The sequence below is a fragment of the Pygoscelis adeliae genome, unplaced genomic scaffold (assembly GCF_000699105.1).
Source record: "Pygoscelis adeliae isolate BGI_AS28 unplaced genomic scaffold, ASM69910v1 Scaffold10, whole genome shotgun sequence".
Classification (NCBI taxonomy): domain Eukaryota; kingdom Metazoa; phylum Chordata; class Aves; order Sphenisciformes; family Spheniscidae; genus Pygoscelis; species Pygoscelis adeliae.
In genome coordinates this window covers 2,867,425-2,883,898 of record NW_008824053.1, presented here as the reverse complement: position 1 = coordinate 2,883,898, position 16,474 = coordinate 2,867,425, and the positions used below count along the sequence as shown (strand labels likewise).

Here is a 16,474-nt window from a genome sequence, read left to right as displayed (position 1 = left end):
ATTCCTGATGCTATTCTTGAGCAACAGCTCTGACAAACAGAGGTAACGCAGGTACAAAGCCCCAACAAACAGCACATACCACCTAGCAACATTAGCTCTGTTTTAGTTCCTATACAATGAAACAACGCTTAACTCTTCAGAATAGAGACGTTTTATATTTACACCACCACTGTCCATATTGATATTATCCAACGACAAAATTCTGCAGAACTCATTTAACCTTCCATGCATTATTTCTCTGGCTTTTCTAATTCAGCTGCTTGAGAAAGGGGCTGCCACTCTGCCGCCGCAGACAGTGCGCCCTGCCCTGAACGCATCCAGGGGAGAAGTGCGGGGAACCCCTGCCCTGGGAGCAGACGTGAGAAGCCATGTCTGGCCACACAGGCCAGTTCTTTTTATGCCTTTTCTGTCCTTATTGCTTACGTAGATCACCTAACACAAGGGCTGTTTTGAATGGTTTTATCCAAGTAGCAAGCTAACCCTAAGTAACAAATACAACAATACGTACACAACTGTACAGAATAAAAAATTAATGGTGTTAGAGAAGGATGATGCACAGAGACATTATGTGTGACACTGGGGAGGAAGTGGGGGTAAGTGTGCATGGTTAATATGAAAAGATGTCAAAAAAAATGAAGCATAATAATAGTGCAATTTATCCTTGCTAAACGTACTGCGCTGTGCTATAATTAAATATGAAAACCTAAATTTATCTCTATGTTCGGCTGTCATTAACTTAACAGGGAGTGCACATGTTCTAATCTAATGGCTGATTTTTTTCTCCATGTGCAGCATATTAAAATGTATATTAGCCTCAAGGTGCATAAACACAAAATAATAGACCAAAGGTTTTGGCCTGTGGAGAAAAAAATCCATGCTCAAAGGCCGTCAAGTAGCTGGTGATGCAGGGGAGACACTCACTTAGCCTCATTAAGCCAAAGCTCTCTTTTGCTTGTCTTTTGTTCTGCATGACAGCAGCCTCTTTGTTGTATAATAATTCATTCCAAGTTCGTTCCAAGCTACCGAAACTGGTGAACTGTGGCCATTTTAATGAGCAGTATTGGTGGTATGCATAATCTGGAAGCCACGTGGACCAGGCAATCACAGAGCACTGCAGCCAGCAAAATGAGATACTGTCGAAATCACAAATTTGTCAAGTTGTTTTTGGACAGGGTATTATAATAAGCACTAAAATATGCATCTTATTACTCTGCATCTGCCAGTCAAAGATCACTGTAATGAATGCATGCTGCAGGGTATGACCAGGCCGTTTCCCTAAGTAAAACAAACTGCAGAGTACAAAAAAAGAATTATGTATTTTTGGCAGTGCCTGGATTTTTTTTTTTAAATCCTTTTGCATCAGGAGTTGGATTTTCCTGGCTTGATGTCCGTTGCCAGCAGCGAACGCACTAAAACCGCCACAGCCAAGGAGTTAACGTGAATACATTGCTTCTTAATAGCCACATTTACTGGCTGCGAATATGAAACTTTAAACTCAGTGCTCGAAGCAAATTTAGCATACAGTACATATAAAACCCACAAAGATTAAACTACTTTAAATCCACTTTAATAATCCTAGTTCCTTTTGCTTTACCCATTTCTACTACAAATGCCTTCACCGTTAGGGAAGATACATTTTGCGTAACAACCTGCAGTCTCCGCGAGAAACAGCGCTGTAGATAATCACAACATAAACTCCCATAATAGACCAGTTAGGAAAAAAAAATAATGTCAGAGAGGTCCTTTTTCCTACAAATTGGTCAGGCCAGGGATTGCTCGTAATTGCTTTCGGCTTGCAAACGCCGGGAGGTTCACCAACAGCAGCAAACCTGGCAAGCATGACTTGCGCAGTGGGGCTCAGAGGTCTGCTCTGCTGGCGCTCCCCGAAACGCTACTGGTGATGCTCCACAGAGGGGCCATCAGGCTCCCACCTGGAGCCACGCCTGTGGAGACCTTTCGTCATGTCAGGGGAGGAGGCGAAAGACTGAGAGGGGAAAGCAGGAGGAAAGGACTCACTTCCTCACCTGCCTGCAGACGCTGGTTCCGATAGATTTTGGCAGAGCCTTATTTTCGGTCAACCCAACAAGCATATGCGGCAACAGTCCCCGAGTGTGCTGATGCACGCTTCCCATAATATCCTAAACCAAGAGGTTTCTTGATCAATACTGCCTTACACTCAAGAGGCTTTGCCTGGCTGAGAGCTATACTTCAGGTAAGCCTTAGCTCGTGGGAAAAAGGATCAAACAGCCTAAAATTAAGTTTTTCCCCCCTCTGACTCTCCTTCAGAACCGGTGATGGCAATATGGGAAAAAGGGATTCTTCATCAATGTTAGTTTTTTATTGCGATCTCTATACCACCATATGATGAGGTGGTCTGTGTTTCTGGACACGGCCACAAATACCGTTTGTTCTGTCTTCTTTATGCAGTGCTGGAAACAAGGGGACGGTTCTTTACCATACTGGACAAACTTGCCTTCCCGAACAACAAGGAAGGCTTCCAAAAATGAAGGGTGAAAACCTCTGCTCAGTGAAGGCAGCCAGAGGTCTTGAAGAATCTGAAGGCAGCCAAAACTTGGTGCATGCACTGCAATACTGTTCTTGCATGGCCGGGCGTTCACATTTTATTTATTTAATAGAAGAGCTAATGTAATATTTTGTATGAAATCTCAAGGGTATAGCAAGGTTTTTTCTCTGCCGTACAAAAGGTTATTTAGATTTGACTGCAATCAAGTTAGAGCTTAGCAGGTTTGTACTGTTCAGAAGACTCAGATTTTAGTACCCACAGATACTTGAAGTGCGTATTTTAGTCTTAACAGGAAGTCCATGCATTCAGAGAACAAAATCAGCAGCTTGCTAAATTTAAGGTGATGAGAATTTTCACTGAAGTTCATACACGGTGCGTGTTCAGGATCATTCTCTCTCATCTGTCTGCTGGAGAAAACCACCTCCTATCAATGTGTTTTTATCAGATATGGTTTTAACATTTCCGATACAGCACAACCTTAACAGTTGAGGGGGATCCACCATGAAAACCAGTTTGTTTTGCGTTTTGGGTATTTCTGGAATCAAGATGACTAAATTATTACTTTTTCATCTTTATAAGTTTTTAACGTTTAGACATGATGGAACAAACGTCAGTTTTTGCAAAACTTCTGGTGCTGAAAGCAAGGTATGAAACATCCATATATATTTATCTCTTCTTATCAACCCACACCTACCAACTGAATACACTGCCATATTTTTAATGTTTAGCTGCCCGGCATGTATAGAGGCCACTGCGTTAAGTGTGATTTTTATAGCTGATATCAGGTGGAAGTTTATACGGAAGAACACTATACCACTTCTGTGACCACCAGCTGACACCAGTGCATTTCTGGGACATAATCACTTCAGCTCTCTGGAGTAAGATCAGTGAGCAACTAATAAAAGAGTCCTGTAATAAACAGACAAGGTGAGGCAGGGACTACACACAGGAGATCAGATTGCACCTCTGGGGAATACTGTACCTCATCCAGATACCTGGTGAGAACAGAGTTATCTTTATCGCTCCTGGTCATGTATCTTCTTGAGAAACTCAGGAACGTTCTTTTAAAACATAATTCTGTTAATTTTGGATTATAAGGATACTACCTGTGCTCTCCCTCTCTCTTATGCAGCCACCCTAATAACTTTGGGATGTAAGAGCATGCTCTACATCTTAACTGTCTGCCCGATTGCATCATGCACTTGATCTCAGTCCTAAATTCATGCTGAGGTAAGTGTGCCTTTACAAAGTTCTTCCTCGAGGGAGTCAGTGAGAAGCAGCGTGGTGTCATCGTTACCTTGCCATTCTCTCATCTCAGCGTCGAGATTTGCAAGCCGAGATTATAGCTGAGACAAGCTGACAAGTTTTATTCCATGCATTTAATGGAAAGGTGATTCAGAGGTGATATTAATGACAGTCATCTATCTCAAGGCTTCAAATGTCAGGTCCTCCCACAGAAAAGAAACCCAACTAAATAAGCCATCAGAAAAGCAACGAGGAAGGAAGCCCAGCAGACTGGCTTTGTCCACCTTTGTGAGTCTGACGCAGCATCTGTGCTAGGACTGTCTTTGGAGCGGTTACGGATAAGGCTACAACCACCGGAAAGAATCAATAAAATTGGTGGAGCTATGGAAAACAGTATCAGCCGGTGACTGGAAGCCACGACTGAGGTTAGCATTTCTAAGCGGGAATCTCACTGCTGTTACAGGCAGCGTAGTACCACAGGTCACATCTTGGACAATGCCAAGTATTGACTCCAGCAGCAACTGCTGTGTTAGCAAAAGGGTACAAGCTAGCGCTATTGAAAAGACTATCAGAAAATATCTGCTAGCTGGCTCAAAGGTGATAAATTTAGCGTCTATATACCAAACAATACATTCTGCAACAGTGAAAAACATAAAAACGGCACTCAAGTTTCCAAAACGTTTTCCAGTGCTATGATGCCTCTCATATGTTAAGGGCTATAAATTATCAGATGAAGTATTAGTTTCATTAATGCAGAAGCATGAACAGGTACTAATCAACATGACTCTCTTTTTCAGCCAAAAGTTGATATGTTTGCTATTAAACTGCTTATTATATTACACTATTTAGCACAGTATTTTTAATATTCTTTCTGTTTAGGAAGGAAATTATTGTGATAAATGTAACAACTGACAGTGATAACTGTTCAGTTTGTCATTTATCTGGTGTCTGCACGGCAAGACGGCTTCAGTTTGATGTCAGGTATACCATTTAGAAGAAAGTATTTATCTTTTAGTTTACTCTGGTCATCAACTACTACAATATTTCATGACAAAACTCTACTGTGCCACTCTCCTGTGGCAACACTCTGCACTCAGCACCTGTTTGATGCTGAAACCGGGACAGAAAATGAATTCTCAAAAGAATAGTGCACTGCTATATAAAAATATGGGCATTAACATTCAATATTGCACTGTGAATCAACATAGATACTATTATGAACATACTTAGCTGGGAATAGGACCAGTCCTAACTATTGGATATATAAACTATGTATTTATAAATAAATAAATATAAACTATATATTTAATATATTCAAAACTGGAAGAGACTCAATGAATTTGTGTACAATCAGAAGGCAAGTGGTTCTTGATGCTGTCAAAAATAATTCTTGTCCCTCAGTTCCTTCTCATTAAATTATCAATTGCCTGAACTTCTTATCCCTGTGAGTCTATATGAAAATTAATAGGAATTTTGTAACAAAATGGAGGATGAGTCCTTTATATTTTTACATTTACTGCACCAAAAATACAACATATCAAAATTAGCATCTGCACTTTTTTTTTTGGAATGCAAAAGTTCATCAGTATTTGCGGTTTAGCTTCTGAAGGGGTCTTACTGAAGAAACTGCCTTTCATCTCACAGTAATACCAAGGCAAACTTGGACAGCTCCTCACAATTTTTTAAAATCGTAATGCAGGATTTTGGCTGCCACGCTTCACTCCATGTGTAACATATACATTCCTAGACATTACTTTTATCGATGAGAACATACACATCACCTCAACAGGCTATCTTCTCTTTTCCAAACAGAGAGTAAGGACCTACTTTTTAGTGAATTTATTTTAGAAAGAGAATCAGAAGTGTGTGTTACATGACTTGCTGCCAAGCAAGCTAGATATTTGTGTTTGAATCTAGATGAAACTACAGTACTTACTACAGAAACTAAATTTACTAGGCACAAGTACATGAAATCCAATATTGATAATAATTTATGAAGGTAAGAATACTGATTCCTATAATACTGCAAACTTAGTTTATGATAACATAATTAGTTACACTAATAACACTGCTTAGGCACAGTCTTGCTAATTATGATATTATAAATATTAATGATATCAAGCCTTTGTATTTGATTGCCCCTAGTAGGATCATTTATCATGGTATTTCCTTTTACCCGTGTTGTATTATTTTTCTTCCTTTTCCCTTGAATGTTCGTTCCTGGACAAACAGCCATCCGGAGCCTATGCCTGAAATATATCACTACCTTATCAATAATGCAGCCTGGTTAACTTTATATGTTATTATTTAGTAGCAATGACCCAATGATATAATTCAGTGCTAAGGGCAATCAGATACACCATCAGTTATATTCTGTATGCCTTGTTCGTTTTAAATGTCTAACAGAGCCAGCCAGACAAGATTACACAGGGCTTTGTTTTTCATTCTTTTTCATGTGACCTGTTTAAAGTTAAGATTCCTTTGAATTATTAAATGCTTCCTTAAAGCATCTTTTCACGCTACCTTTTTAAAGTTAATTATTGATGCAGTGACAAGCAGAAAAGACTAAGAATTATAATTTTTTTTTTTCTCATTCAAAAGGACATGAGAAACATCTTTGACAATGGTTGTCTGTTTAGTAAAATACAACGGTAATACAAAGATAGAACACCGAATGCAGCTTTAAAGAAGAATTAAAACAAATCGCTGTTACATGAGTTGGAAATGCTGTGTATGTTTCTACAGGTGTTAAAGGAAGGAAGTTTAGATATAACCCTTTGAGCCTGGTTTAACTGCTTAACATAAGTAGATGAAAATGAAACTGCTTATATCTTGTTTTATTTTTAAGCAGCCTATTATCCAGAGCTTTAGGAATAGGATTGTCTTTTCTCCTGGAAGGTAATGTTATAATTTTCAGAGCTCCACAGAGAACAACAACAATATAGGAGTCTCTAATCTCCTGCTAAATCCAACTCCAGTCATCAGCAACGATAAGCAGAGATTTGGAGGCATTTGACACTCCAAATCCTATTCTTTTGTAATTCTTTACTTTTTACAACACTTTCAACAGTGTTATATCAGATTTTTGGAAGGATAATCAATAGGCATGATGTATAACTGAAATCAGACTTCAAAGTGATCCCCTCTAGTAACCAGAAACAAAAGCTCAGCCTCCCTGCTGTGCAGGTATTTTGCTTAGAGCAGTAGGCAGCGGGTCATCAGTTGGAAGCCAGTTACACCTCCCTGCTTCTCAGCATGGATCAGCCGGTGCCCTGGTGGAGGGGTGAGCAGTAGTGGGGCGGCTGCAACTCATTGCATCTGGCAAAAATCTCCAAAGATGCTTTTGTAGCAGGGAACTACTAGAGCAGAGAGAAAAGACAGTCCAGAGGTTAGGATTTCAGAGAGACCATAGTTTACATTCCCATTCCACCGCAGACTTTCTAGGTTTGAATGATCTTGCGGAATCTGTTAAATTATTTGGTGTCACTGTTCCTCACCTGGAACTTCCCTGCCTTGCAGAAGGTTTGGGAGTCAGCACACATGAAAGACCATGAGATGGTGAAGTACGATGATCAAAGGGCCACTCCTACCTGATCTAGTGTTCCAACTAACAGCTGGTTTGTGACAAGCTGTCTCAGCTGGTCAGGTCCAGTGCTGGAGGGCTTTCATGTCTCCTGAATGTTGCACCCTGGCTGGAACACCCGGGAACTTCTGGCACAATATTAGTATCAATCTGAATTGAGTTGAGTTTCATTAAAACAAGCTGTTCCAGAACTTGTTCCAATGCATTTGTAATTTTACATCCTACACTTTTTTTAAAGACACGATGTTATGAATCAAGTGGAGAGATCAAATTTATAGTAAAAACGTTATTCCATATCAAGTCATTTCAAGTTTGTCTTCTTAAGCTGCCTTCAGATATTTGTTAATACTCAGAAGGAAAAAGACTTGGTGACTAGTTGTGACAGCAGCAGTGGTTAACCAAGGTAAGTAGCCAAAACAGCATACAATGATTATGGAACGCATTCAAAGCCAAGACATCGTGTCATTATACAGGAATGGCAATGAAACAACATACCTTTCCCATCAGATCAGCAAATCTCGGTACTGGTTTTCCTTTCTGATGTTGCATGGTTGCAGGACTCTGGCCATTCCAGTCTTCAAGTTCCTCAATGCTTTTCAGGTAAAGAAGAGCTCGCAGTCCCGTGCAGTAGTCATCAATAACAGTGAAATCTTGATTCTGGATTGCGCTACACACCTATGAAATGTAATTCAGTTATCAGCAACATCCCGGCAGAGGAGCATATGGAATTAGCCAGCTCTTTGGACTTACTGATTATCAGATGACCCTTCCTGCAACTTCACTGGGAAAGAACTACAAGAATTCAGGATATTAATCGGCTTCTTAATCCTATGTCATGATACCACCACCGCAGTTCAGGAAAAAAAGGACTCAATAACACTAGTTATGCCTAGGTTTCCTAAGGGGAGCCCTTAGACCAGACCTGAAGGCTGTTCAGAAGTAAGCCGGCAAGCCCAGCCCCAGGCATGCCTTCCGGGGCGCTGATGCTGAGCATGCCAAGCACACTGGCAAACCACCGGTTATGCTCAGACCTTTGCCTGCAGACAGACAGTGGTATTCCCCAGCCTGCTCTGTTCAGGAAGCACAGACATATCCAGTTAGGTCCCAGTCAAGCAAATCACAGAACCATAGGCTTAGTGAGGTTGCAAGGCATCTCTAGAGGTTGTCTTGTCCAACCTCCCAGCTCAGAGAAGGGTCAACTAGAGGAGGCTTATCCATGGCCCCATGTTGGGCACCAGAAGGACTGTCATGGTTTAACCCCAGCTGGCAACTAAGCACCACCCAGCTGCTCACTCACTCCCCCTCCAGTGGGATGGGGGAGAGAATTGGAAGAAAACTCGTGAGAATCATGTGAGAAAATTTGTGGGTTGAGATAAAGACAGTTTAATAGGCAAAGCAAAAGCCGTGCACGCAAGCAAAGCAAAACAAGGAATTCATTCACTCCTTTCCATCGGCAGGCAGGTGTTCAGCCCTCCCCAGGAAAGCAGGGCTCCATCACGCCTAACAGTGACTTGGGAAGACAAATGCCATCACTCCGAACGTCCCCCCCTTCCTCCTTCTTCCCCAGCTTTACATGCTGAGCATGACGCCATACGGTGTGGGATATCCCTTGGGTCAGTTGGGGTCAGCTGTCCCGGCCGTGTCCCCTCCCAACTCCTTGTGCCCCCCGAGCCTGCTCGCTGGTGGGGTGGGCTGAGAGGCAGAAAGGCAGAACAGGCCTTGACCCTGTGTCAGCACTGCTCAGCAGTAACGAAAACATCCCTGTGTTATCGACACTGTTTCCAGCACAAATCCAAACCACAGCCCCATAGCAGCTGCTGTGAAGAAAATTAACTCCATCCCAGCTGAAACCAGCACAGCATTAATTAGGTGTGTTATGCCTTCCATAGACTTCAAGACGTTTTTTTTCCAGAGCAATTATAGAGAACAGCATAATTTCCTGTACAGGTTATTTAACTGCAAAACTCAATTGATGCTTATTTAAACCTTTTTGTTCACCGAGGGATTCGCTATTTTTTTAGCGCATGGGTAACACTTTTATTAGCTGTTCTTAAAAATACTAAAACTGTAAAAAAAATACAGTTAAAAGCCATATCATGTCACTTGAAACAAGTTCAGGCACAGTTGTCAAAATCCTGAAATATTTTGACAGGATGTATACACATGAGATACACTGGAGGATACCTGTAATAACCTTATAAATAAAGAGCCTTTTACTGTTTTCCATCTTGTGGTGCAGTGTTATGAACTGCAATAATATAAAAATGTGCAGAAGATGATATCGCACTAAGAGCTAACATTTGATCCCTCTATGTGCAGTGCACTGTTTGCCTTCCCTGGAAAGCCAAGTAGGTTCCAGAACCGAAGGCAAAATGCAATTTTTTAAGTAAAATGTAAATCTCTGCACTAAAGAAAAATGTTATCTGAAATGGAAAGACTGAGAAACAGAATGAGCAAGTGGTTTCAGACGATCCTCCTCTTCCGTAGGAGCCTTATGACTATGATACCCAATGGTGCAGATAATTAACCAAAGACATGCCTTTCACTGATTTCACTGGGATAAAAGCAAGCGCTTATGTTTATGGGCCTTTCCTAGAACAAGAGAGGTTCAAACATTAACGCATACAAAACCAACAGAAATAGTTTTGCTGTGTTTTTGGCAAATTCCAAAACATTCTGAGCTACAAAATTTCTTATGTTGCACATATCAAATGGCAAGATTTGTGGTTTAGGCTTACAGTATCTTCCATGAATCGATGTAGAAGCCTTTGCTGCATTTTAAAAGGTGTGAACAAAGTCAAGATAAAAGGTCACCCTGACCCATCAGCCATGACAATTTCTACACCACAGAGGGAGGTTTTTAGCATCATACCTGGCTGCCTCTAAATCACCAGTTTAAATGACACTGTGCCCTCTTTTCAGCACAAGAGAAGTGACAGGGCAATAGACCGGGTGAGACTCAAACTCACGCATCTGGAAAAATCGCAGAAGAACTGAACCGACCCGTCTCCACACATCATTAATGCCCCCGCTTCGCTCCCGCTGCTTGCACTGGGAACAGGCATGCTTCCCCTCCCTTACAAAGCAAAATGGTGAGCCCCCCTGTTCTGCTGGTATCTTATTTTACCGGTGTGAAGAGCAGGAAGAGCAGTCCAGCTATGGCCATATTTAAAATGGAACTACCTTTTGGTTGCTACCACCTCTCATTTAATGTCTTATTAAACCACCTCAACAGGAGATCAAGGCGAGCAGGGCGCTGCTGTAACAGCTGCTGTCTGTGCCTTGCACACCGATCGGAGCAGCAAGCATGAAACTGAACTGCAACCAGCCCTGCCCGCTCCGCTCCTCTCCTCAGCATCGTGCTTTTAGCAAGCATACATAGCGAAATGTGCTGAAGCAAAAGCCTGAACAAAAACGTAACTTCACAACTGAGAACATACACAGGGTCATATTGTGCTAGACCAGCAGTCAGTCTGTATCCTGTGGCCAACAGAAGCCTCTTATGGTCGAGTATAAGAAACCGGGCAAGTGTGGATCAGTTGCTCACGTGGTTTATCAGCCCAGGTTCTGGCAAGCAGTAGCGCTGGGACTTCACATGGCAGAGATGGCACTTGTTTAATATCCCTTGATCCTAAATAGTCCAAGTGAATCTGTTTTATGAATAAATTAACATTCAGCTGTTCACTGACCCAGGCTTTTACCTGAAACATTTAGGTAGAAAGTAGCTTTTTCTTCTTTGGAAGATGAGAGCAGGGCCCTGTGAGCAACCTATGGAACAGTGAGGTCCAGATCACAACGAAGCTGTTAGCTGTCCTGCTGACAAGTGCTGTGCTGCTGTCTTGCTTGTGTTTGTCTCTAGCTTTGGACTAGAACTTGGGCTAGAAAAGAAAGGTGCTACATTTTTCCTGCTTAGAAAGGTAACGTATATTATTCTTATTGCACTAATATACAGGGAGGTAATTTTGCACAAGCTTGGTCTTACTGCATTGCCTGGCTCTGCCTTGGCAGTAGAACTGCTACAATTTCATTTTTAACGTCTGACCTCCTCCCCTTTCCCCCAGATCCAGACTCCAATGGTAGCCCCTTACCTCCCAAAAGAGACAAGCAGGCCAACATGCTATGTACGATCAATTATATCGTGCTCTCAGTATTCTGCAATCTAAAACTGTTCAGTGTAAGTTGCAACTGTAGGTTACAATTCTAATCTATACAGACACGTCTGAGATACTAAAAGACACAATGCCTGCTTTGCTGCTGGTAAATCAAACATACATCAAATGATCTCATTGGGGAATGGGGATGTGAAATGAATCACAGGCTAAGGCTCTAAGTAAAACTGTTCTGCAAAATGCAATGATGGGAGATGCATGCAAAGGTCCCTGCTGATGTCTTGCCTAAGGAATGACCTGTCCGCTCTATTACTAAATAAACATAAATATTGAGTCTAACTTTGTCAAAGGATCTAGAGCCATTACAAATCTTACTTGAGGAACTGGACTAAATTGTAAGGAGATTATTATTGCGTAGAAAGAATTTTACAGGTTGCATGATTGTTATTAATCATTCACATCAATCTGAAACTTTTAATTTACATATGTTGAAGAAAAAGTTCATTATTGGTGACAGGTACTACCACATCAGTTATAAAACATTGTAAATGCCTTTGCTTTTAGCAGAATCGTTACACAACAAAGAGACGCCAATTTCTGAAGTCTTTACTGAGGCAATTCCCCTGCACCGTTTACTGAGAGCTCTGTCTGTGTAAGACCTTTTAGGTTTTGTCCATAGTCTATGTTTCTAGGAGCAACGGTAAAGATACCCAGACATTGCATTTTATTTTTGTTTCGCCCTCTACAAAAATGGATGTGGCTCCCGTCCAAACGTTGGCACATCCTGGGGGACTGTGCGGAAGACCTGTGCCATCCGTGCAGAACCTGGACAAAGTGGCTGAGGCAGTGCCAGCCAGATCACCCACTACAGCAATTCCTATTCAGTCCTGTCCTTGCATTTTCCCATTGGGGGATGTTGCAGAGGAGAAAATATTTTCTGTAACACTAGAAAGAGGAAACAATGCACTTCTCTTCAGGCATTCCTCTGTCCACTCTCTCTTACCCCACGACCTTCAGTTTTTACCTAAACTCATTATTATATGGCGAAATCCCAGCTGGACAGCTGATGGTGGGGAAGATGGTGCCAAAAATGGACCCCGGTCCCCACCTGCATTCTTTCTATTCCATCAATATCAGGGATTTCAGCAGAGGCGGCAGAGGGGATGCAGATCTAGACGTGTTTGTATCAGTTCTTCCCTACTTTTTCAAGAGGCAGTGTGTCTATAATCTCATATACTGCTAGTTCACTGCAAAAGGCTGGAGCAGGTCAGAGAATCTAGCCTGTTTAATAACGTGCTGCTTTGCAAGAAGTGTAAGTATTCTTGGTGTGACTAGATCTGTGAGAAAAAGAACGCTGCAATGTCTGGCAGCAGTCATGCTCCTATTCGAAACTGTCTCAAAGCACTATTAAAACCCTTTGCCAGCAATGACTTTGTGGTAGGAGACAATAGCCTGGAGAAAATTTTAATTTTTACACCCCTCCGAAATATATGTTTCTCTCTTCAGAATATGGGTGTAAAATAATTGTCATTTTTATGAAAACAGAAGTAACAGTAAGGAGGCAGATGGGTGGCAGCGATACACGGTCTAGAAGTAAGAAGATTGATGGGTATATATTTGTATACACAAACGCAAATCACATAGCTTGACTGTTCTACCATATTAGTTTCCATTTGTTGTAGCTGTACAACATCAAAGCAGTGATGTCCCCATATATTGCATTTAGTGGTAATGTAACGGACTACCAAAAAAAAAAAAAAAAATCAAAGTGAGAGTTTCTAAGTAGTTTCCTGGCAATTGAGACAGCAGGCTCTTTCATCTGTGCTGTAACTGTGGCAGTGCATTGATTTAAACTCCTTCTGAGATCTCAAATGCTTTTATATTCTTAGGTCTCACTGGCTGCTTTCTTTTTGCTTCCCCCCCCCCCCTTCAAATGATAAAATTCTAGCATTTAGCAGAATGCCATCTTGCTTCCCCAGAAGACGGAGACTTATTTCAGCTTTGGTTCTAAACTGCATAGTATCTCTAAATAAAATAGCTCTCAAAATGCCATCCGATTAGGAAATTGGCCTTTGACTTCACAGTTTCTAATATTCTTACCATAGCAAGGGGATAAACAACTATTATTCCTCTGAGATACCTGTGAGAGGTTTTACAATGGATTAACAATTTTGCTTTTCCATTAATTTGGTTGACTTCCTTTGAAATATTTTTACTGATATGCCCAAATGGTAAGCAAAAGATTTACCGTTTTGATTTTATAATATATTTTCAATTTTAGCATTATTTATCACCTTTTTATAGAAGCTTTCTTTTTCTATTAAAAATTCTTCCTGATAAGTATTGAAGAAATAAATCCACCTTCCTGTTAGAGAAACATTTATGAATGACTCCAAGCTGTTTTTCAATGTATAGTTGAGGCTACTGCTTTTTTGGTTAGTGTCTATTGATTAAGATTCTGGTGGAAAAAGACTGAAGCTGTAAATGAATTCAAGGTGCTTCAGGAAGGATTCTATTTGTGCCCATCTGGGTACCCATGTGAATCGACAGCCTTAAGAAAATTAATTTTATTGTAGTGGGCAAGAGCATGATTATAATCTGCGTAAGGCATACATACAATTTAAAATTTATTCTCAAAAGCAACTAGCAAAAATTGACTCAACTAAAGGGAGACCTTTCTGGGCCATGCAATCTATATGCTGCATCGCTCTTGCCTATGGAAATGAAAACGTGTGTTTTCTAGCCCCTGTACAATGATTTAGATGTGCCCAGATCTGCAAAGTAAAAAGCAGTACACACAGCATTGGTTGTCTGACACAGTACTCGTAATAACGTGGCAAGAGCTGCGATGTGAGAGTAAGCAGACAAATAAAATCTCCTCTGAGAGGGGTTTCTGTACTTACAACCTTCGGGATACCAATGTCTATGGAAAGGCTGCCTGTATAACGATGGCTCCTCTTCCCCATGTCTCGTTGAACGCTGACTTACCAGTACATTAAATGTGTAGCCTAAATTATCCTTTCTATCAGCAATTATTACTTTTGCTGGAGGGCTGTAGGATTAAGAACATAGGGGAACTGGATTATCAGACAACCCGGTGCACTCTCTGGAAAAAAATGAGATTCTTTGTTTTAAAGAACAAATTTGTAAGTAAGAAAACGCTTCCCAAATATTGATACAGTACAGATGGAATGATTTGATTCATTCACATTAGCTGCTTAAATGACTCTAGAGATATAGGTTAGCAGATGGGATGTTACTTAACAAGGCTTCAGATACTGGATCAAGATGCAAAACTGATTTGGATGATAGCTGATAGCCTTTTTAAAACACTAGAATTGAGCTAATATACATGAACTAATGAACTACTATTTGTTCCAAAGTCTAGTGCGGTTTTCAGAAAGCCGTCTGAAGGACTCAAACATTACATCTATGAATTGTCTGAATTGTGGGAAAAACCCCACATAATTTATTTTACTGAGTCCTAGACTTGAAGTCCTAATGAGCTGAGTGCTTACTAGTGACACTTGAGGGGCAGCACGCAGAAGAAAGACTCAAAGATGCTAACAACTCCAGGCTCTGCAGAGTAGGCAACCATTCACACAGGGCTTACGAAATCTATATGAAAAAAATGACTGGATGGTCCGATGTCATGTGGGTGTCAGTAATGAAGCATTTCAGTTATTTTGTTATACCTCAAGTGAGTTCATCAGACAAGCCTGAGGTAAAGTGTCATTCTAACCAGAAGTATATGCTAGTGTCAGTAAGAAATGGAGCTCAAAATGAGTTAAAAGGAGAAGAAGGTCTCCAGCCCATGCAAGACAAGCTTGCAGGGTAAGAGCTCTATGTCCTGTACAGCTTGGATCCTCTCTGCAACAGGACAACATAATGCTGACGTGGTGTTGAGCAGAGCTGAGCCGACATTTAGGGAGCGTCGAGGCAGGGACCACAGGTAAGGAAATAAGGATGCCGTAGCTGGGCAGCAAGAAGAGCCACACAGCTTGTGCTGAAGCCACAGCAGCCTCCTGAGGCGGGCTGTAATGAAAAGCCCCCCCCAGCGCCAAGGTGACGGTTACTCCCGCTGGCACAGAGACCCCAAAGTACCTGATTTTGGGGGGTGAAAGATAGACCTTGTTCGTGTATTGCACTCCAGCAAGCTTCGGCAACTGTGAGTGGCCAACAATGAAGGAGGAGAAAAAGGTCTAGAATCCATTAGCCACTTACCAGGCGAGGGCACGGCAGGGGATAAGAGCACTGTGAGGGATCCTTCAGGAATGTTATCCGACGCATTAATTCCTAGCCTACTCAAATGTATTTTTCCTCTCCTTAAGTTCTTCGCTGCCAATTAACGTATCTTTGATCTAAATAGCTAAACTGGGTGTTTGGGAGTGGGAAACTGGTACTTATCAAGGGACCCTGAACGATGCAATTTTATATCCCGTGTCTTTGAGAGGGGAAACGCGGAAGAAATCAAGACTTTTCAGAAGGCTCCCTGAGGTAATTGTTGTTTTTTTTTTTTTCCCTGTCAACCACCCCTAGAGGAATGGTTATATTTCCTTATCTCACTAAAGCATTCTGTCAGTTCTTGGAACTACAAAGTGGACCTTTATGCAGTAGGTGGGCACACACACTGATAAAAGTGCTGATCGTGATCATCTTTCCTAAGAAAACAAATATGACTCCACATGCCTTGAGCATTGAGGAGTGTGGGAAACAGCCTCATAATCAGCCATCTATAGCAAATTGTATCATTGTCCTGTAGATCTACAAAATGAAAGATATCTTTGAAAGCAGATGAGCTAACTCCCCTGTGTAAACAGTCCAATCACATAGAGAGGCTCTACAACTATCTTTAAATATATGTTGAATATCACTTCATATTTCATTTATTAACACCCAAAGGTCTCGCCTCTCTCTTATAAGCACTGTTGTGGAAAATGAAATCCTTCAGTTCTCCCAGCGGTTCTGCAGCTGCTGGTACGGCATCAGCAGCTGTGCCAGGCAGATGTAGAT

The 16,474-nt window shown here is 41.3% G+C and overlaps 1 protein-coding gene across 1 annotated transcript in view; it reads right to left on the bottom strand.

Moving 5' to 3' along the window:
- Window positions 1-16,474, bottom strand: part of DPYD (dihydropyrimidine dehydrogenase) — a 372,912-nt gene that overhangs the window by 42,077 nt on the left and 314,361 nt on the right. The window contains exon 21 of the mRNA XM_009333861.1: window positions 7,848-8,027. Within this exon, the coding sequence (XP_009332136.1) occupies window positions 7,848-8,027 (180 nt within the window). The remainder of the gene's footprint in view (window positions 1-7,847; window positions 8,028-16,474) is intronic.